At 52.1% G+C, this 22,988-nt stretch overlaps 1 protein-coding gene and 1 long non-coding RNA gene across 2 annotated transcripts in view; one reads left to right on the forward strand and one right to left on the reverse strand.

The window, feature by feature from the left end:
- Nucleotides 1-22,988, reverse strand: part of GAB2 (GRB2 associated binding protein 2) — a 186,597-nt gene that overhangs the window by 2,267 nt on the left and 161,342 nt on the right. The window contains exons 3-9 of the mRNA XM_040964084.1: nt 13,196-13,439; nt 4,330-4,916; nt 3,108-3,181; nt 1,784-2,048; nt 801-891; nt 544-640; nt 10-135 (exon numbers count right to left, since the gene is read on the reverse strand). Coding sequence (XP_040820018.1) covers nt 10-135; nt 544-640; nt 801-891; nt 1,784-2,048; nt 3,108-3,181; nt 4,330-4,916; nt 13,196-13,439 — 1,484 coding nt within the window. The remainder of the gene's footprint in view (nt 1-9; nt 136-543; nt 641-800; nt 892-1,783; nt 2,049-3,107; nt 3,182-4,329; nt 4,917-13,195; nt 13,440-22,988) is intronic.
- LOC121145338 lies at nt 14,685-16,249 on the forward strand. Its single transcript, XR_005881996.1, has 2 exons — nt 14,685-15,377; nt 15,591-16,249. It is a non-coding gene; the product is annotated as an uncharacterized LOC121145338 (long non-coding RNA).

Here is a 22,988-nt window from a genome sequence, read left to right on the forward strand (position 1 = left end):
CTCAGTCACCTTGCGGTGGGGACTTGGGGAGCTGGGCTGGAAGTCCAAGGCCAGATAATCCACACTGCCAGTGCTCTTCTTAGGAGCTGGACTGTTGGTGCCACTGGGAACAGGAGAGGCAGACACGGGGTTTTGCTATCACAAGGAGGAAAGAACTGTTAGTGTGAGCTGGTCGCTGCCTCCACCCCTCCCAGCCCTGGCCTAAGCCAGGTGGGGACCCCAGGGATGCAGTTGCTCAGCTACAGGCCAGGGTGTGTCTCCCAGCAGGCTCCTGCTGCGGCCCTTTGTGCTTTATATGGCACCTGCCAAGGGCCATAGGGACGCTGCACCCTTCTCAGTGCTGGGCTCAAGAGGGAGTGAGCCCTATGGTGCCTGCCCAGTATGTCCAGGCCTCCAAGCAGATGCCCTGGGAACGGCTGACCGAGGACAGGGACCCCTCCTGTGTTAATGGTAGAAAAGTAAGTCAGCAGCTTGCTGGGTGGAGAGGTTGTGACGTATTAAATAAGTGAGTCCCAGGGGCCCCTGGCTCCCCAAGAGACTCACCATAGGAACGTAGTTCTCTTCACTGTCTCCGGAGTCCGTGCTGGTGATGCTCTGGGTGGAGATGGGGCGGCAGGACTGGGATGAGCTGAAGGTGTGGCTAGAGGAGGAAGAGGACGAAGCTTTCTCACCCTTGCCTTGTGCCCCTATGAGAGCAAGGGCTGATAGAGGCAGGCAGGGCTCATCGTCCTCAGACAAGGAAACCGAACTTCCTCTTGGGGATGGCATCCCCAGCCGGCTCCCCTGACAAACACACTTACTTGGCCCGGGACCAAGACTTGGTGATGGGCGATTTGAAGGGGAGCTCGTCGATGACGGTGTTGTGCCTCAGGTCCAGTGGCGTTGGCTTCGCTGAAGCACAAACAGAGGGTGTGGTCAGTAGGCGGCTGGTGGCAATGAAGCCATCACATGCATGGAGTTGGACCCGGGGAGAGCAAGGCTGCATGAGGGTTTGCAGTTATCCTTCAGCTCTGGATTCAGAACATCCTCCCCACACCCTGAGTCCCACAGCTGGGGGATGCTCAAGGCCCTTGTGTAATTGGGTGTAGTGGCTTAATGTCAGTTAAGGCATGCACATTTCACAGCACAGTACCTCAGGTCAGCCCTGATTGCAACTTGTTGCTAAATCAAGACATGGACAGGCAACAGTGGTCCCTCACATATCAGACTCCACCCTGGCCCTGCCCTAGCTGCTGCGGGTATTTGCATATAGCATGTGTACATTCTCCTGTGTGCTTTAAGTTCTCTCTGGATGATCTGATACCCCTGGTACTTGGGCAGCATAGATCCAACTTCCAGGTGGTGAACTCTGGCTACGGGGAGGGCGACTGTAGTGTCTTGGCCTGAGCAGAAGTCATGTCCTGGTTTGTACTCTGTGGTAATGGTAACTGTACTTTCAGAATCCAAAGTAGACACACGTGGATGGGCTCTGTTTAGGTAAGATCATGTTGGAAATGCAGAAATCACCATGACTACACCCCCAGTACAGGAACTTTTGAGGCACTCCTCTGTGGCCTACCCTATGCACTCCTCAAATCCCCGCCCCCTGTCCAATGCCAGCAGCAGGGGGTCACATCTAGGTGGTCTTGGGCTAAGCTGACTTCCCTGCTGTGAGGCAGGAAAAACACGATTCCCGGTTTTTTCAGGTTAAGAAAAGCGGGTCCATGGCTTCTCCCAAGTCCAAATAGATGCCAGCGGTGCCTGGTAACCATGCAGGGATAGGGCTGGGCAAGAGTGGACTTACCTTTCCGGTCAGGTTTGAGGTTCCGGTTCACAGGGGGTGGCTGGATCTCGCTGCCGCGGCTGGGGCCTCGGTGCAGAGGAAGGGCAGTGGCTGGGTAGCCCAGAGCGTCAAAGTGATGAGGCCCTGGGCTCATGGGGATGTAGACACTCTGGGCACTGTCCCCTGCTCGCTCCATGGCCAGCAGGGTAGAGGAGCCTGGATTCATGGGCACGTAGTTATCTTCAGAATTGGCACTGTCCGATCGGCCCAACACTGCCTTCCCCGGCTAGGGAGAAGAAGGAAAGCAACTTACACTGGGATGGGACAAGCTGGGCATGCGCAGCAGGAGAAGTCAAGACTGGGTTAGCTCTGCTTTCAGGCTATCAGAAGACCCGTGCTGGGCTGGCTCTGAGGCACAGCAGGTCACCATGGATTCAAGTCCTGGTTGTTCTACTTCCTACCTGGCTTCCTGCTAACAAGCCTGCGAAAGCCGCAGATGACCTGAATAAGTGGATCCCTGCTGCCCACATGAGGAACACAGGTAGGGCTTCCCCAAGCTGTAGGCTTGGTTTGGGACATAACATTCTCCTCCAGTCTAGATTCACACTGGGCAGTCAGCAGCACCAGGAAGGTGAGGGCTGAGCCCATCTCTGTGCGTGGGGCTTGCCACAGGAAGGGCTGCTGTGGGCGTGGACCCTGCAGGAACTGCCCACACTCCAGCTGCTGCACTGTGTCAGCAGATAGGTAGTGGATCTGCACGATGCTCCTTGCCTTTCCAGTGAACCCAGGAGAACTCTGGCTTGCTATGCCACTATGCTGGCCCCTAATCTTCTGTCTATGGTGCACTGGCATCCCTTATGGGTTCTAGTTTGAGTCCCGGCTACTCCATTTCCCATCCAGGGCCTGGGAGAGCAGTGGGAGGACTGTGTACTTACACGGGAGACCTGGAGCTCCTGGTTTGGATTGGCTCAGCTCCGGTTACTGAGGCCATCGGGAGGGAACCAGTGGATTAAGATGTCTGTCTCTCCTCTAAATCTGCTTTTCTAATAGAAATAAATCTTGAACAACACTGAGACTGGAGTTTGGCACCATCTCTATTTACCCTCTTTGCCATCCCTCCTTGAGGTGAGAGCGCTAGTGTGGAAGACCTACCACCCAGAGTCATGGCCTGTGCACGCTGCATCCTCTGCTTACCTGCAAAGGTAGACTGGCTGACAAGGCCTAAGACTCATTTAAAAACTCTCCACAGTAACATGAACTCACACGAGAACCAAGAGGACAGTCTCTTAGGTCTTCCTGCACTTCGGGAACTATTCTTGGAGGAGCCCAGCTCATCCCCACTCACCAGGAAACACCCAAGCGCATCTCTCCCGGACTCGGCAGGCCTGCCCGCACCCTCGTAGGTCTCGCAGGAGGAGGCTGCGGCACAGGAGGGAAACACGGAAGCAGTCAGGATGGAGCAGTGTGCAGAGGGCGCCCCTGCTCGCACCTGTGCCTGTCACCTCTCAGTCCTCCCAGGCCGTGGGATGCAGCTGTTGGCAGCTGCAGAGTCCAACCTCAGCACCTGCCCTTTCACTCCTGTCCATGGGTCTGACTCCCAACCAGATGTGAGCTCTGAAGGGCTGAGACATGTCTTCTTTCATCAGATTCCCCAGGGGTGGGGGCTGGGGGAGGAGGAGTGGTAGAAGGGAACTCCTGGCTTTAGCCAGTGCAGCCATCTGGGGAGTGAACCAGTGAATTTAAGATCTCCGTTTCTCCATTCTAACTCTTCGACTCTCAAAATCTTCAAAATGTCCATGGGAAGGGAACATTTTATGATTAAAAAAAAAACCTTCATGGCTTTAGAAGTGTTTTTATACCAAAAAAAGTTTAACCTTTAACTGCACCTTTTCATGAACCTTTGGAAGTTCCAGGTGGGTCTCTTATAAAGTTCCACAGCACAGGTGAATGTTCAGTGTGCTGATGGACTCGGGCTGCAGGGAGCCTGGGACCTCAGTGGGGGGGCCTCATCTCTGCCTGGGGGAGGACCCTGCAGCCCATGTGTGGCTCCTAACTCCCACACACACGGGGCCTTTGTCTAACAGCAAGAAAGGGCTTTGCCAGCCCTAAGCAAGGTGCGCGGTGAGAGGAATTGATGTTTTCTTTCATTCAGCAGAAGCTCTTGGAAGCAGGGTGGGGAATATTCTCCCTGGAAAAGCAGGGGCCACCAAAGCTGCAGCCAGGATGCTTCTCCTGCGGCTGGGGAGAGCTTTCACACAGGCCTGGTCCTCCAGCTGCTTTGATTGAAACATGAATAAAACACTAGGCTCCTTGTTCCCCGGTCCACACTCCTGCCTTGTGCTGCACTCTTGCGCTCTCTCACTACTGCCTTCCCGGAGGCAGCGCCCACTACACTCCTGCAATATCTACTTCTGGTCTCCAGCTGCTGGAGGACCCAGGGGCAAGGGGATCAGGCAGGAGCTGCCTAAACACCCATCAGGGATCTTGCCAGGAATGACCCTGTGACCCACAAATCCCCAGGAACCCTTGTGCCCCTCCCCGGGGTGGCAGCTGGGGCGCACACTGACCTCGGTGCAGCCGGCTGTTGTCCATCGCTGGCAGCGTGTTGCGCCTGGGGATGGTGGCGGCGACTGATCTGCTGCTGTCACCGGCTGCTGCTCTCGGCTGAGGGCTGCCCCACCGAGGGGTTTCCGCCTGGTTAGGCTTGGGGGGCCGGGGCGGGGGAGCGACGGCCGAGTCCCCCCCAGCGGCCACGGCCATGGCATTGTGGTTCTTGTCCAGCGTGAATGTCCTGGGGACCTGGTAGGTCGAGAGCGGGGTGGTCGGCACCTCCATGTTGTCCACAAGGAGGTCCCCGAACTCTCGGCACAGGGTGTTGCTGGGTGTCTTGAAGGTGTACACGTCCTCGCTGTCCGTCTCGGAGCCTGTGAGGCTGCCCTTGGTGTGGCCGTGGGAAGCCAGGCTCCGCGGCAGGTCGTAGGCGCTGTCTCGGAACTCGGCGTTGTGCCGGCTGGGCTTGGGCAGGCTGTAGAAGCCGTGCACTTGACTGCTGACGCCGTTCACGCAGTGTCCGTTGCCCTGGGCAAGTTTCTGTACGGCTGTGTCGCTCCTCATGAGAAACGAGGTCCTGGTGCCCTGAGAGAAGCTGGCACTCCTAGGGAGGAAAGGCAACAGGGGTAGGATGGTGAGAAGATTTGCCCATGGAGAATACAGTGAAGGCACTGAGCCTGCCCGCGCCTGGCGGGTGTGGGAACCAGCACGGGTGGAGGGGCGGAGACTGAAGGCACCGCTCTTGCCTCTCCCGCCGCAAGCCCAGGCCACAGCCCTGGAAGCCGAAGGCAGTGCTAAAAGGTGCCTAAAACCACAAAATAAAGAATCCACGTGTATCCCTTGTCCCAGCGGCAGTCCGGACACCCTCGGGAGAAGCAAGCCTGGCACAGTCAGGTGCCCCTGACTGTGGGGTCTGCTGCGACACACACTTGTGGTCATTGTGGGTGTCAGGATCAGACAGGCTGTGGAGGAACTCTGTGGCCAAAGTCGGGACCCTGATCAGACCTGACAGGGAGGAAGCCATGTGTCTCGCCAGCTCTTGATCATAATGCCTTGGATGTTGCCAGCAAGGCTGGGGTCATTGAAACCGAGTCCAGCTGGTGAATCTAAACGTATGTTTTTGCACCATTAAAGCCAACACAAGACCACAGAGCGAGGGGGGAGGCCGACCCTGGGCTCACACAGGGCGAGGGGGCAGGCAGACCTTGGGCTTACACAGGGTCTGCCACCCCTCGCTCGTGGTGTGACCCAGAGCAAAGCTCAAGCTTTCTCCTTCCGAACTTGCTTCCATTACCTGCAAACTGGTAACTAAAAACATATTTGGAAGGTTGTTTGGCATATCTAGCACACACTCACAGAGGTTCCACTAACCTCAGCCTTTGCTCTTCCCCAAATGACAGTTACTTTCAAGGTCAGTCTTACCCCTCAATCAGCATGGCCTCGGTTTATTGCTGTTCACTGTTGTAAGAACCATAGAGTATACACCGCACATCGCAAAGGCTGTGAGGCAGTCCCGGGCCCTCAGGCTGCTGGGACCGCAGCACCGCCAGCCATTTTCTGAGCCCCAGTTTTCCTTCTGTAAACAAGCTCTGTGCCAGTGCTGTGCTGCAGTGGATAAAGCTGGCGTTTCATAGACACCAGTTTGAGTCCTGGCTGCTGCTCCACTTCCAATCTAGCTCCCTGATAGTGTGCCTGGGAAAGCAATGGAGGATGGCCCAAGTGTTTGGGCCCCTGCATCCAGAGGGGGAGATCTGGAAGAAGCTCCTGGCTTCGGTCGGCCCTAGCCTTAGCAGTGGTAGCCATTTGGGGAGTGAGACAAGTGGATGGCACATCTTTCTCTCTTACCTCTCTAAATCTGCTTTCTACATAACTACAATAAAAAAAAAGAAAGCAAGTTCATCATGGGCCTTCTTTTAAAAAATAAGTAAAAAAAAACCCAAAAACCCCAGCTCATAGGTATGGATGCTGTACTTACAACTATTCAACATAAACTACAGAGTTCTTTTCTAGTATGTTCTATGGTTTTCTGAGAGTCATTCGGGGGAGGGGGCGGGAAATACCTGTTTCTAAAAATCCAAAAAATATTTTCCTATTTGGGAACTATGTCCAACTGCCCTCCCCCCCCGCCAAAAAAGGAGGGGGGAGGAGTTGTACTGATTATTTTTTTTTTTACTTTAGGCCCAGAGAGATAAGGCCGGCCACACACGAGGGGGGACGTTCCAGCGCAGCCACGGACAGAGCCCCGTGGCGACCCCTCCTGTGGCGGGGCCTGGTGATGGGCTCTAAGAACAGAAGGTCCACCCTTTGCCACAGTGGCTCTGAGACTAGATTCTGTGTCTGGTGGAGGACAAGACCGGGCACTGTGGACTGACAGGGGGCGTGAACTGATGGGCAAGGAAGGATCCACACCTGCTTTCCTGTCTGCTTGGCAATCTTCATAGGGGCTCATTAGGCACAAAACAAAATGAAACAAAAGCCACCAAATCCTTCAGAGCAATGATCTCAGTCTCTGGGAGACCACAGATATCTTCAAGAATCTGACAGGGAAGACCTTGCAGTTTCTCAGCAGCAAGAAAGGACACATTTACCTGTTAGCTGCTAGGGGCCAGTCCAGGAAGCTGTGCTGAAGGAGCTTGTTATTATAGATGTGGCCACCAGAGGGCGATAGAAAATAGGGCCCCAGGCTCCCTCTCCCGCAGGAGTGTGTGATGGCTCCAGGTTTCATTCAGACCAAGCCTTCACAGGCCCTCACTCCCAAGGCCAACGAGTCCATTTGCCCTTTGTGGCTCATTCCACGCACAGCCACAGCCTGCGTCACCTCACATGAGTCCTTCACTAGAGCCATGCTTAGGGGAATGAGAACAGGGGTGTCAGAGCAGACCCAGACTTCACCCCGCCCCCTCTCTCTTGTCTGGCATAATTTCCACCCAGATTGAACAAGTCATCATGTGGGCCAGAGATGCCACCTGTCCTGTCAGGGTGTGTACCACAGGGACGGAGCAGGCAATTCAAGGCGTGCCAACGAGACGATCAAGTCGAATGAGCTGGTGGCTTCATGGTTATGCTAACCCTCCCTGGCAGCGGTGGTGCTGACGGTAGTGGCAGAGTGTCAGGCAACACTTCCTTCAAGATGGTACATCTGAGTGATGCTGGAAGGATAAGCAAGCAACTGGCCAGGCAGTGGGCAAGACAGGGAGGCACAAAGACCTAAGAGACAACACAGTAAGGGCACAGAGACGCAAGCTGCACAGGTAGGAGCTGGCATGTGGGACACTGGGCTGTGAGAGCTCACTCGCAGAACCCGACACAGCAGGCGCCTTCAGAAGCAGACAGCAGAACGGGGTTATTGGAAGCCACGGGGAGGGCACTGGGTGAAGGCCACACAGAGTGACAGAGGAAGAAGACCCTTCATGAGACGCACTGGGAGTGCAGGGGTGACAGCCACAGAGGATGCCCTGGATTCCTGAGACACGGAGAGAGAGAAGCCACGCCAGGCTTTGTGCATCCGCCACAAGATACCGACGCGATTCACTGTAGCTGGGACATGTACTTCACCACGGCACAAATACTTCAAAATCCATGTGGTAGGGGCCGAATTGCATCCTGTTAGCCACCGATGAAAAAAGGCTGAGGGATGCCAGCTGAGGGGCCAGGGGCGCAGGTCGCCTGCTGTGACCCCGCCTCCCTCCTCTCCCTCCACTTCTGCCCTCTTGGCAGTGGCACCAGGCACGCAGCTGGGGGTTACCCATCTGCGATTTCTTTCCTGCGAACCCCATCGGGTCCTACTGAATCCACTCCAGTTAGGTTCCTGAAGTCTCTGGCCAGGACCTGCCACGGGTCCCAGGCCTTTCAGATGCTCACTGCTCCTGACTGCCTGTCCCATCTCAGCACCTTGAGGGCAGGCCCAAACTCCTAGGCTTGTGGCCATGCTCTCCAGCTGTTCTCCCTATGTTCCCTTCCACGTGAGGACCCACTGAAACCACACTTGGCAGGGTGCCCAGCATGCCCCATGCTGTCAGCCACGAGGTTTTGCTGTGCCCTGTCGGGAAAGCCTTCCTCAGCTCAAACTGTCCGTGCTTTAAGCTGGTCCTTCCATCTTCCGTCCCATCACTGGTGCGACTCTGTTCTTGGAGCCAGTGGCAATTTTCATCTGTATCATGAACCCCTGTCTCCTCTAGCAGACTGATTTCCTTGCAGACTTATTCATGCTCTCCTCAGCACCCAGCTTAGTGTAAGCAACACAAAGGAATGCACATGGGAAGAAACACATCAAGCACTGGGTGGCGCTGCTGAGCTTGTGCCTGAGTTCTCCTGGGATCGGTACTCGGAATCTTCTTCCTTATTAATAAGCCCACTGCCTCCTGCCCAAGCGGTGCCTCCCAGCTCCCGGGCTCCCCACTCGCCAGCACGCGGGCTGCCACTACATCTCCAGGGCACCCTCTGGAGGTTTGAGGGCCCTGCAGGCTCCTAGGCCTCCCCTGCACTCCAGTCCCTTCCTTCCAGCTCCGGCAGCGCTGGCATCCACTGCACGGTGCTGGCTGCCTGCTGCACTGTCATTACACTATGCGCTGCTTGCTGTACCTGGTCCCGGGCCTGGCAGGCGGCGTGGATGCAGGATCAGGGACACAGCTCATGATCATGTCAACATGCAAGAGGGGCTGAGCCAGGGAGACAAATGTGAACTTGCCAAGAGTAACCTGCTGAGATGGAGTAGGTCCTGCACTAGCCCAGGTTTGTGGAGCCCTGCTCATAGCTCACTGCCAGGAGCTTGTTTGGGGACAAGAGCCAGGAGGGGGGATTCTCAGTGCTCCGAAGTCCCGTGGTGTGGGACCTCGCCTGAGGCCTGCGGGCCTGTGGATACCTACAAGGCTTTTCCTCCAGGGCTGACAGCAACAGGGCAAAATAAGATCCTGTGCCAGGACCCTCACGCGTGCTGTCACTGCAAAGCCTTCTCACAGCTCTGAGATGGGCAGGGATGGCAAGGGGGCGACATGCAAGCATTCAGGGCGCTCCCTAAGGACAGCGGCCCGGGCCGCCTCTCCCGCCCTGCCCAGCTGCTGCCTGTCACCCCCTCTTCCTTCACAGACTTTGGCCTTAGCACCGACTCAAAACTTGTTGGGCTTGTACACTTGGGGCCGTAGGTCTTCCGGCCAGTTTCCTATAATTTTATGATAAGGGATGATCCATTCCACACCATGACTTAGCTCTTTTCTATCCTATCAGACTTTACCTGAAGATGCACTCAGATTTTTGTTTTTTAAAATTTTACACACACACACACACACACACACACACACACACACACACACACACACACACACACACAGAGCTATGGGGGAGAAAGTGAGCTTGCATTTGCTGGTTCACTCCCTGACTGGCCCCAGAAGCTGGAGCCTGGAACTCCACATCTCCCATAGGGATGGCAGGGGCCCAAGCATCTGAGCCATTGCCACCGCCTCCAGGGCGGGTGGCGGCAGGAAGCTGGAATTGGGAGAAGCGGGACTTGAACTCAGGTCCCATAACCCGTGATATGGGACTCCTACCTTCAAAGCCACATGGCTGCCCTCTCTGCTCTGCCTTTAAATGATCCTGCTCCGCACCTATGGGTAACCTGCTACATAGATACTTTCAAGTAGACAAGTCAGCACTCTGTGACTGTGTCTGGTCCTCATGGGAGGTGACTTGGACCCATCCTTTGCAAGGGACCCATCCCAAATGGATCCTTTCTGGGACAGAAGACAGGACAAACTCAGAAATCTCTGTATCACAATCCTCAAGAGTCGAGGCAATCTTGGCATCTCCAAGCCTCCTGCTGAAACTCATAGTGCCTGGGGACCCGCATGTCAGCATGCACGGGCTCTGGGTGGGCAGGCAGGGCCTCAGGCTGGTACAGCACACTGCCAGAGGGCCAGGCACGGGAGGCCATGGATTGCTCAGACAAGCGGGTCTGGAGATGCATGGGGGGGTGGGGGGGAAGGACTGCTGAGGGGGAACAGGACAGGGGAGCAGTGACTGACTTCTGGGGGACCCCCACCAACCAGGCTACTGCACTTGCAGGTGAATGAGGGGGCTGAGACCAGGTGGTTTAGAGGAGGGAAACCAGAGAACCTTTTGGGGCCACACCAATATACCCGCCCACATGGGAGACCTGAGCTGAGCTGGTTAGTATCGATTATTGCCCACTGGCGCACATGAAAGCCACGGCTGGGGGGCCTGCTGGCAGCGTTTGACCATAGTACCCAGCAGTGAGTGTCAGGGCCGAGAGTGGACCGTGTTAGGCTGGGCCATGACACTAACCGCCTCCCGATGCGATGAGTGACTTGAACATTGGCCTTGAAGGCCCTTGACATTTTGGAATCTACTATTTTAGGTATCTATTTCCCCTTTCCCATGGCTTGCAAATTTTGTGTCATTCCGGGTGCCCACCAATCCCTTGTGCCCCCTCCCCCTAATCTCTGCCCACCTACCAATATCCTGCGGCTCTGACAATCCTATCCACTAATCCCTCATGGCTGCCCTTCCATCCATTCCCTCTTCCTCCCTCACTTGTTCCTCTCTCCCCACTTGGCTCCCTATGCCCCCCACCTTGTCCTCTGTCATGCCTCCTTACCCTCCTCTCCAGCAGCCCCCTCCTGCCACCATTGCAGGAGACGCTTCTCTCTCTGTTCCCTCCCTCTGCCTCCACTCCCATCTTTGTCCTGCTGGAATAAAGGACCTCCTAGGTACCTTGCTGCATCTGGTATTTTGGCTTTAAGGCAGCAGACTTATGCTGAAAAGAGGACTTGGCTGTGACAAATTAGCTGCGTGTAAGAATTTCATGTGTATAAAAAGTAACACCTGAGAGAACCGGGTCTGGGAGCAGATTCTGTGGGGGATCGTGGGCTCACCCCTGTGGCACTGCCATACCAGTTGGCTGGGGGTGGTGATGGGCTGAGCTAGGTATGATCATGGAATTCACCAACACTCATGGGCATGGGGTTGGGAATGGGCCAGGCTGGTCCAGGCTCTAGCACTTGTAGGTGCATCAAGAATTGGGGTGAGGGACAGGCCAGTTTGGGCTAAATCATCAGCCAGTTCATATTAGTGCTGGGACTGGGGACTAGTTGGGCTGGGCTAGGCTGCAGCACCCACCAGAATGAGCTAGATTTGGGGGGTAGGCCGGGCCAAACCAGACTACAGCACCTGCTGGTGAATGCCAAGGTGAGGTGAACCATGACAGTCTGGGCTGCAGCTCCCACAAGCACACGTAAGACTCAGGATGGGGGAGAAGCCCAGTAGGGGAGTTGTGGGGGCTTCCCTGCTGGAACAATATTCCCACTGGTGATCATAAGAGCCAGGCCTGGGGGCAGACCAGATTGGGCAGGACTACAAGGCCCGTTGGCCTGTATATGAGCTGGTTTTGAGGAAGAACCAGGCTGGGCTACGTGACCATGTCTACTAGTGCCGATCTGAAGCCAGGAGCCAGGAAGTTCTTCCAGGTCTCCCTCATGGGTGCAGGATCCTCTCTGTCTTTCCTCCTCTCTGTATGTCTGGCTTTGTAATAAAAATAAATAAATCTTAAAAAAAAAAAGAGCTGGTCTCCATGGTTGCTGAGGCCTGTGCAGTGGACAGCATGCCCAGATACTCACAGAAGACATGGCACCAGTTCATTGAGGCTTATAGAGGACATCTAGTGCCATGGAGGGCAGAACAAATTGGACCACTCCCAGTCAAGCCTTGATAGCGAATATCTGGGTGGATCGAGACTCTAAGCTATACTCTGAGCACACACCCCACATCAAGGACCCTGGGATGACATCGAGTGGCCAGCCCCTGGACGTGGCCCTCTCCCCTTTCTCCGTATTTTCCCCATATACAGGAAGAAAAAAAGGGGTTAGAGGCAGTTGTTGCATCTACTTTCCCCCATTCCTCGACTCTCCCCACCCTAACTGATGGTCTACATGGGCGAGCATCTCTATCCACTACATAAACATCATCAAAAAGAAAATGAACTGGCAGTTCCTCTGGTGTTGTAGCAGAAGAACAGAACTAACTGGACAACTACCCCAAACAAACAATGCAGCAAAGCATCTCAGTGAATGGAGCCAATGGTCACTGCGAGGGTGACATCATGCATGGATTGGTGAAATCGGCAGCATTTCAGACCTATCCAAACCGCTTGGGCAGAACCCTCGGAATGTGCACACACTGAGACTCTGGGTTGCTGTGAGGTGCTGGTTCCTCATCCCTGGGTGGGTACTGGGACATGCAGAAATTCATGAGTGGTTCCCCATTTGTCTCTCCCCTCCCCCCAGAAACAACAAGAAGAAATAGCAAATTTGGAAGCAATGAGTACACCCAATTTTCCCTAAATCTCAATCCTTCCCACCCTGATCCACCATGTAATCATCATAAAAAATAAAATGTATAATAAAAAAAAAGAAATTCAAAAAACAAACAAAACCCCCAAACCCAGAACTGCTATTCCACAGCAGGGAGTCCCGGCTCTAGCAATTTCTGTGATGACAGAAATACTGATACCTGGGCCATCCAGGGTGGTAGCCACTGGCCACAAGGGGCTTCTGAGCAAACTGACTTCAGTTCTTGCAGTTCTGAAAATCTAACCCTTGATGCCTTCTCCTTCTCTGCCACCCCAAAACTACATTTTAAAAAGCAGTTTTTGATAATGGGAAATTTCTTCAGAACTGCAGGTGATACTGCTAAGATCTGAAGATGATATAAGCAAAAAGTATATATATATATATTTTTTTTTAGAAATACTTGTTTACCTGAAAAGACGTAACATTTTTTCTGTGGTCTTAAAGCCCTTAAGGCCAAGGGACTAGAAACGGGCAGGCCCTGTGCAGGATCAAGGCCCCACAAGCGGCCCTGGCTGACGCCTACCTGGCATTTTCTGCTCTCCGGCTGATGCACTGGTGCAGGTAGAGATACTCCTGAGGTGCACTGGTGGACAAGGTGGGCTGCACGTGGTTAGACATGGGGGGCTCGAACGTGAACAGAGTCGGCTGGCTGGAGTGCGACGGGGCGGAGGATTTCCGCTCTCGGAGCAGGTGCTGACTGGAGCCGCTGAACTCGGCTGGCGAGGAGCGGGGACCGTGACCAGCGGAGGCGATGTTTCTCAGGGACTCTGTGGAAACAACAAAGCGCTCTGTGAAGGGCACAGGAACAGGTCCTCATCCTGAAGTGGCCAGCTGTCAGAGAAAGCAAAAAGAGCCAAGGGTGGTGATCCGGCAGTGACCTCTCCCTGGCACACACCTGGTCCCTCTCAAGGGCTGGGCTGGTGCCTCCAGGTGCCCTGGGTGGAGGGCTGGACCTCTGCCCTGCTCAGGACCAGCCCAGGGGCTGCTGACAGGCAGCTCTATGACAGATGTGGCAACCCCTGAGCCTGGAGCGTGACCCCGGCTCTCTGGCCAGCTCAGCCTCAGTAGTGGCTTCCACCACCGTCCTCCTTGTTGGCAGTTCCTGCTGTCACCCCCTCAGATCCACAGCTAGTGCTTTTCCATGAAGCTCTGTTGACAGAGGACTCATTGACCGACCTACACTGGACCTGACTGCATTACTGATGAAAGCACAAATACATCAGAGCTGTGGCTGCAGACTGGACCCTGGGTTCCTCTCAGGACAGCCATGCACCCCACCATCCTGCAGACTGGACCCCGGGCTGCTCCCAGGACAGCCCTTTCCCCACCATTCTGGCAGTGGATTTTTTTTTTGGGGGGGTGGCGCACACAACTCCCTCCCCTACCCACCACCTTTGCTCTTATCAAAAATTGCTCCAGTGTTGTGTTAGAAAGGAAGTGAGGTATTAAGGACTGATAATAGCTGAGAGTGCTACACCCCAAGGCAAGGGCATTATTCATTTGGCTGGCTCTCTAAGCCCAAATTCCTTAGCACAACACACAAGGCCTTTCACAGTCTGACCTATTTCCTGCTTTTCTCCACCCATAAACAAGGCATATGGAAGCATCATCAGTCTCTGAACACACCAGCCCCTTTTGTAATTTTTTTTTGTTTTTGCGGGGGGTGGGGGGCTTGTGCTGTTCCTTCTGCCTGGATTTCACTTCTGCTCTACTGACAAACTCACAGCAGACTCTCCCTGCACGGACACCACATTCTCTCTCGTCTTCCTGGCCTTCCAGCGTTTGGCGCAGGCTTCTGTTGCATCAGCGTCTGAGCAGGGAGTTGTGAGGCTATCATAGACTTCACCGAAAAAAGCAAGGTGCAGAGAAGGTTTTCACACAGTGTTTGCAGAATAAGCAAAACTGTTCACTCAGCATCCAAAAATTCCAACAGAGAAATGCAGAAATGAAGGCTTACAGATGCCATCTTGGGCGACAGGCTACCTAGTGGGGTGATGTTTTCGTGGTGCTAAAGGCGGCTTCCGGGGATTCTTCTGGTTCTATCACAAGGGACACAGTTCTCTTTCTACTTCCTGTTTTCTGACAGATTTCAGAATGTGCCCTTCTCAAAGCCCCGGGCAGGATCCCCAGCTCATAAATGCTTCGCAGCAGTAATTAGTCTTCAGTGGTCTGGGACGCATACAGGGCCAGCTCCTGGCTGTGCTCAGCAGCGACCAGCAGCAGCATGGGGCCTGGAGGGGAAGCTGTTCCATTGCCAGCTGTCTTGACCTCCACCGTGAATTCCCATGACAGGTCTCGGAGGGAGTGAACTGGACATTTGTGAAGAGAATCAATGGCTCCATTACTCCATTACTTTTGCCAGATGAACTCTCTCATGGTGCAGCAGAGAGGGAACCCGGAGCAGGGAATGGACGCCAGCTGTGCCTGTGCAGAAAGCTAGCCTGGGGGTGGGGGAGGTGGGTAGGCTCTAGTCTCAACTATCTCTTTGGGGAGCCCTCCCTCCCCGGGGGTCTGCTGCAGACTCTCCTATGCCTGCAGAGCCTCTCCTGGTTGGGATCATCCAGTCTGCTCCCTCAGCTTCTGTTCCTGCTCCTGGGGCGGAACTACCATTTGATGTCCACATCCTGCACGCAGGGGCCTCGTTCAAGTTCTGGCCAGTGTGTTGCTAAGGCAGCATCCTATTAACCTGCATCCTCGGGAAGGTGGTAAGTCACTGGGTCCCTGCCACCAGGTGAGAGGCCTGGATGGAGTGCCTGGGTCCTGACTTCAGCCTGGCCTCGCCCTGGCTGTTGTGGGCATTTTGGAATGAACTAAGTGGATATTAGATCTCTGTCTTCCTCCCCCTCCCCCGCCACCTAAAAAGGTATTTCTCTTTAAAAGGCACTGTCCTATTTATTTATTCAACTCTGTTCTTATAGGATTCCAAGAAGACACAAGCATCGCTCTCATCTCCTGGGATGTTGGGCTGTGACCTCAGTGAGGGCAGAGACACACTGCCTAGTTTTTCAAGATTTCATCCTTAGCATGTGACACACCTCACTGTGTGTTGATAAAAGCACACAGCACTCACGGGCTCTTCCACTCCTGCAGGATAATCTGACAGTCTGACACTCTCCGTGCTGCCCCTCCCCCCATGATGCTAGCCTGGTCCCCTGGGACACTCCTCAAGCTCCTGTGTCTGAGACGTGTGTGGGTGTGAAGGCAACAGGAGAGACCCACCTGCTGGTTCCTGGCTGTGGAGTCCTATGGATGCACCCCAGTCTGCCTAAAGATTTCAGGGGGAGTCACTTCACCTGCTGGCCTCCCTTCCTTCTTTACCCATCAAGCTACACTACCCACAGGGATGAAACACAAACCGAGTCTCAAGTATCTGTCCTGCTGTGGGTGCTCAGAGCATGTTCTACTCACTTCTGTACCTCTGGTGCCTCGAACAGTCCTGGCACATAGTAGGGATTCAATAAATATGTGTGTTGAATTAAAAAAATTATTCCTGCCGCACACACACACACACACACACACACACACACACACACACTCCAAATATGCTTGTGTCTCAAGGTCAAAGCCACAGAAGTTGCAAAAGGTCTGTTAAGAAGATGAAGTCACAATGCCGCTGTCTGGGGTCCTCAAGCTAAAGGAATTCAGTTCCACCAGCACAAAGCTGTAGCCAGAAAATGAGCCAGCCCATCCAACGGAGTGAGCTCCAGCAAAGTTCTCTCCAAGCTGCCTTGGCGTTCAACTTTGCCAGACTCTCACTTCTGTTGGCACGTTTCAACATCTCTGACTATTCCTTGGTGCCTGTCACTTGGGGGAACAGTGCCCAAAATCATGTCTGCCTGGAACACCAGTCTGTGACCTTATTTTAAAAACAGTTCTTTGCATCATAGGAGGGAAAAAAAAAATCAGTCTTTGTGGATGTAACCGGATCACTGTGGGCCCCCAATCTAATAACTGATGTCCTCATGAAAAAGATAGAGACGCAGGCAAGCAGAAGGCCATGCGGGGACGGAGCAAGGGAACGGACTGCTGGCAGCCCCTGGTGACCCCAGAGAAAGGCAGACATGGATTCTCCTGCAAGGGGCACCCAGGAGGAACAAGTACTGTCAGTATCCTACCCACGGCCGTGCAGCCTCCTGGAGCAGGAGACGATACCTTTCTGTTGCTTGAATCTCCCCAGTTCACGGTACTTGGTTATCGCAGCCCTAGAAAACTAACGTAGTGCAATAAAACTGAAAACCTTTAGACGATGATTTCCTGTCTATCAGAGGAAACATAACTGCAAAGCTGACATCAGAGTCAGGTTTTCTGGAATAAGGGTTTCCCACTTTGGACATAGTACCTCTGTCCTCCCTTCCCCCGTGTCCCCCTTGCTAGCCTGATGACCGGCCTGCGAGTGACCTGATGGGGCTCTGTGCTCTTCTGTCCATCGAAAGCTGCTCCCTTCAGACAACATGCTCGACTCCTAGCTTTACACACTGGGCTGTGAACTGGGCTCCGTCATCATCCAGCAGCCCACCTTGCAATCACAATCCCAAACATTCCACAAAAAAAAAAAAAAACCCAGATGTATTAGGCTAACAGTTGAAAGACTTGGCTGTCTGTGGACCTGCCTCGAGTTTGCTATTTGCCTTGAGCTGGTCCACATGGGCCTTGCGTGCCTCAGCTGCTCTATCTGTGTAAAGGGACTATACTATCCCCCCTATCTGCACAGAGTGCTGTTGAAAGATTAAAACACTAAAACCCTGCCCACGGATGTCTACAGTGATTCTCAGGACAGCCAGAGAGTTCAACTGTCCATCAGCTGATGCATGGAAAAACAAAATGTGGTTCACCCAGACGACAATGGAATACTACTCAACTTTAAAGAGGAATGAAGCTCTGATCTGTGTTATTTTAAAATTATTTAAAATTTTATTTGAGGGCCTGGTGCAATAACTTAGTGGTTAAATCCTTGCTTTAATGTACTGGGAACCCACATGGTACCAGTTCATGACCCAGCTGCTCTACTTTCCATTCAGTTCCTGCCCAAATGGGAGAAGACACAGTTCCTAGTTCCTGACTTCAGCTTGGCCCAGACCTAGCTGTGACGGCATTTAGGGAGTGACCCAAAGGAGAGAAGACCTCTCTGTTGCTCTATCCTTTCAAATAAATAACTAAAGCTTAAAATAAATAAATAGAAACGTCCATGGGACCAGTGCTATGCTGTAACATAAGCCTCCATTGTAGCACCAGCATCCCGTATGGACAGTGGTTCATGTGCCACCTGCTCTACTTCTGCTCCAGCTGGTTTATTCATAATAGTCAAAAAGCAGTAATAAGCCAAATGTTCATCAACTCATTCATTAACAAAAAAGTGTGACACAGCCTATACAATGCATTATTATTAGGATACAAGTTATACCATTATGCTAATGAAAACATAAGGCTAAGGGTTTCATGTATGTCTAGGGGGCAGGTGTGGTGGCATAGCATGGCAAGCTTCTAACACATGTGCTGACATCCCATATAAGCAACAGTTCAAATCCTGCCTGTCTCACTTCTCATCTAGCTCCCTGCTGTGGACTGGGGAAGCAATGGAGGAAGCTTGGGATCCTGTATCAGATGTGGGAGCTCCAGAAGAAGCTCCTGGCTTTGGACAGACCCAATTCCAGCTGTTGTGGCCATTTGGGGAGTGAGCCAGTGGATGAGAGAGTTCTCTGTCTTCCCTTCTCTCTATATAACTCTGCCTTTCCGATAAAAATAAATATTAAAAAAAAATTCAAGTTTGCTTAAGGCCAGGGTTTACAGGTGTGGGGAATGGGAAGTGACTGCTGCTGGGCACAGGGTTTCTTTTTGGCATGATAAGGCTGTTCTAAAAGTAAATTGTGGTAAAGATTGCACAACCCTGTGATAGTACTTTTAGTGGGCTTGAAAAACCACACACACACACACACACATGCCCTTTGGAAAGCATGTGGGGTTAAATGCATGTAAGAAATTAATAGGAGTATATGAAAAAAAGTGTGGTTTTAAGTCTTTCTCTTTTCTTCTTTTTAAAAAATGTAGTAATTTGCAAGGCAGAGTTACACAGAAAATGGGAGACATAGAGAAATCTATATTTTGGTTCAAAAACCAAGTGACCTCAGTGGCTGGTGGGGACTGAGCCGGGTGGAAGCCAGGAGTCTGGAGCTCCTTGCCAGTTGTGGTGCAGGGGTCCAAGCACCCACGCCATCATCTGCAGAGAGCTGGATTGGAAGTCGAGCAATTGGGTCTCAAATTGACACATAAAGCACAGTGGCATCACAGGCAGTGGCTTAACCCACTTCACCACAATGCCAGCCTCATCACTTCCTTTTTGAAGGGGAAAGTGAATACTCAGCTGATACAAAGTCCTTACCAACCTACATTGGCACTGGGCACTACGGCACAGTGGATTAAACCACTGCTTGGAATACTTGAATCCTATTTCAAGTCCCTGCTGCCATCCTGCTTCCAGTCTAGCTCCCTGCCAAAGCACCCGGGAAACAGCAGATCATGGCTCACGTGCTTGAGTCCTGTCTCCTATGTGGGAGACCTGGAGAGAGTCCCAAGCTCCTGGCTTCTGCCTGGCCAGCCCAGCTGTTGTGGCCACTTCAGAGTGAACCAGCAGCTGGAAGCTCTCTCAATTCTGCTGAAACACATATTACAGTAAGAGACACGCTAGTTTTTGTGCCCTCAGTTCCCCATACCTCCTTCTCGCCCTCCTCCAACTTCCTGTTCGGGACTTCACCCCTTAACCACAGCCAGGCACCATTAATTTCAGCAAAACAAACCAACAAGAACACATGGCTTGGTATTTCAAAACACTCAAGTGAGCTGGAATTTTAATTCTCATGGGGTGAAACTTATGCACAGGATGCGTACAGGAGGCCGGGGGCCCAGTGCCCAGCTGTGAGATCATACCCAGGGCTCCTACAGCCTCAGTTCACATGCTTCACACTGGGAGGCCATCTCTTCACCTGCCCTCTCTGTGTTCCTGGGTTGGATTCGGAGTTGAACTCCACATGGGGAGGAGAGTGAACCCAGGCCCTTGCATACAGCATGAACAGCATTCGGTTTTATTGCCTAAGGATTCCCCACCCGTCCAGGCAGGAAGACAAAACAAAGCCGTGTGTGGAGTGGAGCTTCTCTGATACTCAGCTGTAAGGGCGACTGCAAAGGTGGATCTTGGGTCATTAGGCAGGTCGCTTATACTGCCAGAAGAAACTGGAAGTTTCCAGACTCCTGGCCTCGGCTTCTATCTCTAAGTCTAGACTAAAGATAATATCCACAAAAAGTCTGAGTCAATTTGTTTTCTTTTAAAGAGGGTTTTATTTTATTTTATTTTATTTCTTCCTGGCTTCTTTTTAGGTCCCTACAGAATCACTCCCCTTTCTTTTCCACGCTCGCCCCGGGATGCCTGCCCGGTATGTACACACTCCTCCCATTTTCTTGCAAAACTCTAGAACAGGAAAACAGTGAAGGATTTCAGCAGAGGAGCGCAGGCCCAGCCAGCCCGGCCATCAACGGGCTAGTGATAACAGGAGCAGGAAAGGAGCACTTGGCGGGCGTTTCTGGAAAAGATGACTGGCTAAATAATGACCAGCACTCTTATCTCTGTGCCCTTTTATATTTATCCTCTGCCCCCACAAATCATTCCCACCCTCAAGCCTCAAGTGGGTCTCAGAGCCCATGAGGCAGCAGAGCAAGGGACATGTCATGACCCAGACCAGCCTCGGAGCCTGGCTCTGCTAACTCGGGCTGAGTGATCCTAGACACAGGAATACAGCCGCTTTTTCACTGGTTCTTCAGGGGCCACATTTGCTAGGGCTGCTGTTGGCAGGATTAGACAACGCACAGCAGTCAGTCCACTACCCAGCTGTTCTCAAGGCTCCTGTTCCTGGAATACACACGGAGCTGGTTACTACCCTGAGCTTGACCAAGAGCTACGAACTGCTTTTGGATGACAGTGGCTGCTGGAAAGGGAATTCCACTGCGTGAGTCACCATGCTACCCTTACTGATGAAACGTGGGGCGTTAATGAAAACCAAAAGGACAGCATTGACTGTAACAGTCATAGCTGTCATTTCATAAGTACCCTCTATGTGCCTCTAACGTACCTTGCCAGGTGATATTATTCCTTCCTTTTTTTTTTTTTTTTTTTTCCTGGTGGCAGGGGAGTGGATGAGGGAGTTGAAGAAACTGGTTCTAAGGAGTCAGGAATGAATTTGGGGTCAAGTGGCTGGAAAGTGACAATTGCTGGAACTGAAACAGACCTCAGTGTCTTCAACTCACATTCTTTTCAGGCGTACAGAGGGTAGAACCCCCTCGAGGCTTGTGCTGGGCGAATGGGATTAGCCTTAAGCCAGGCAGTCAAACAACAGCTTTCCTGCCAGCTGGCTGAGGAAACTGGGGCACACCATTTCCCCAGGTCTTGTTTTGTCTACATAAAAGGTAGGACTAGGATTAGATCAAGGATACACATTAAAGTTATAGCAGGGAGATTTAGAGTTAATCCCACCTCAGATGGTTGAGTTCTATTTACACAAGGAGCACTGTGTTTAAAAGTTTTTAAAGTGTTTTCATTTTATTTGAAAGAGACAGAGAGAGAGAAGAGAAGAGAAAAAAAATCTATGTACTAGTTTGTCAAATGCTTGCAATAGCTAGGGCTGGGTTTGGCTGAAAACAGAGCCAGTAACCCAGTCTGGGTCTCCCACATGGGCAGCAGGGATATAAGCACATAAGCCATCCTCTGCTACCTCCCCGGGTATGTATTAGTAGGAAGCTGGATTTGAAAGAGGAATTGGGACTCGAACCCAGGCACTCTGATATTGGACATCAGCTGGGACTGGTGACCTAATCACTGCAAATACCCCCAGTGCCCCAGTTTTTATTTCTTAAAAAGTGTAAGAACTGCTCATTAGTTTAAAGGGTAGCATGAAATCTTTCCATTGGTAGCAGCATGTGGATGCTGGTTCATGTCCTGGCTGCTCCACTGCTGATCCAACTCTCTGCTTATGGTCTGGGGAAACAATGAAGGATGGCTCAAGTCCTTGGGTCCTGCACCCATGTGGGCGGTCTGGTAAGAAGCTTCTGGTCAGTATTGTGGCACAGCAAGTACACAGCTTCCTATTAGAGTGTGGTTTGGAGCTCATAGTGTCTATGGCCACACCATCCTGAACATGCATGATCTTGTCTGAATTAGTGAAGCTAAGCAGGGTCAGGCCTGGTTAGTACGTGGATGGGAGCCCCTGTTGCTCTGTTTTCATCATTTATATTTTAATTATTTTTCTTTTTTTTTTTTTAATCTTTATGATGTTTACATAGTTGATTAGGATAGGAAGGATCTAGGGTTAGGGGCCAGATGGAAGATGGAACATCTCTCCCTCTCATTTCTCTTTCCTTCTCTGTAAATCTACCTCTCAAATAAAAGTTTAAAATATCTTTAAAAAAAAAATAAATAAAGGGTAGCATGAAGACAGAGAGAAAGAGAAGGAGAGGAGAAGGGAGAGAGGAAGGGAAGAAAGAAGAGACAGAGAATGAATGAATATATTCTATAGGCTGGTTTATTCACAAATGGCTGCAGTGTCTAGAAATGGGCCTGGAACTCCATCTGGGTCTCCCATGGGGGTGACAGGGACCTGAGTAGTTGAGCCATCTTGTGCCACTTTCCCAAGCACGTTGGCAGGGAGCTGGTTGGGAAGTGGGGCAGCCAGTGCTCATACTGGGACTTTTGGCAAGTAGCAGTTTAACCTGCTCAGAGATGATGTCTCACCACCTCTCCCCTTATAAAATCTATTTCCCACTGGCATGGTTTTAACAATATCTCGCTCTTAATTCCCAGGTAGAGGAAGAAGAGTTAGAGCCTACTGAAAAACCAAGGACAAAGCAGGTTCTGGAAGCCAATTTAAAGAATAAATACTTCCAAAAGCTTTCCATCAATAAAGCTACACATTGAAAATCCACGTTCTCACTGTGTATCTGCGGCCAACTCCAAAGGGAACACTGAGTACCAGAAACAGCTCTGAGCTGAACTTCCCAGAAACACAGGGGCCCAGGTTCTGAAATAATTTTATTGCAGGGTGCAGAGAAAAATGTTTCATCTTTTTGCACCTCGTTTCTCACATGGGCAGAGGTCAAGCAAACATCCATTCGGCAGGGTTCTTTTGAGGACCTGATGGGATGAATTGCTCATGTGTCACTTTGTGATGGGAAGCATTCTGAGAACTGCATTTTCAGTGGTTTTGTCAGAGTGAGAACATCACAGAATGCATTTAGACAAATTTGGATGGTAGGAGGCTAGACACTGCAGGTGACTC

This window comes from Ochotona curzoniae, unplaced genomic scaffold (assembly GCF_017591425.1).
Source record: "Ochotona curzoniae isolate NIBS_2020 unplaced genomic scaffold, NIBS_Ocur_1.0 scaffold_3223, whole genome shotgun sequence".
In the NCBI taxonomy this organism is placed as follows: Eukaryota; Metazoa; Chordata; class Mammalia; order Lagomorpha; family Ochotonidae; genus Ochotona; species Ochotona curzoniae.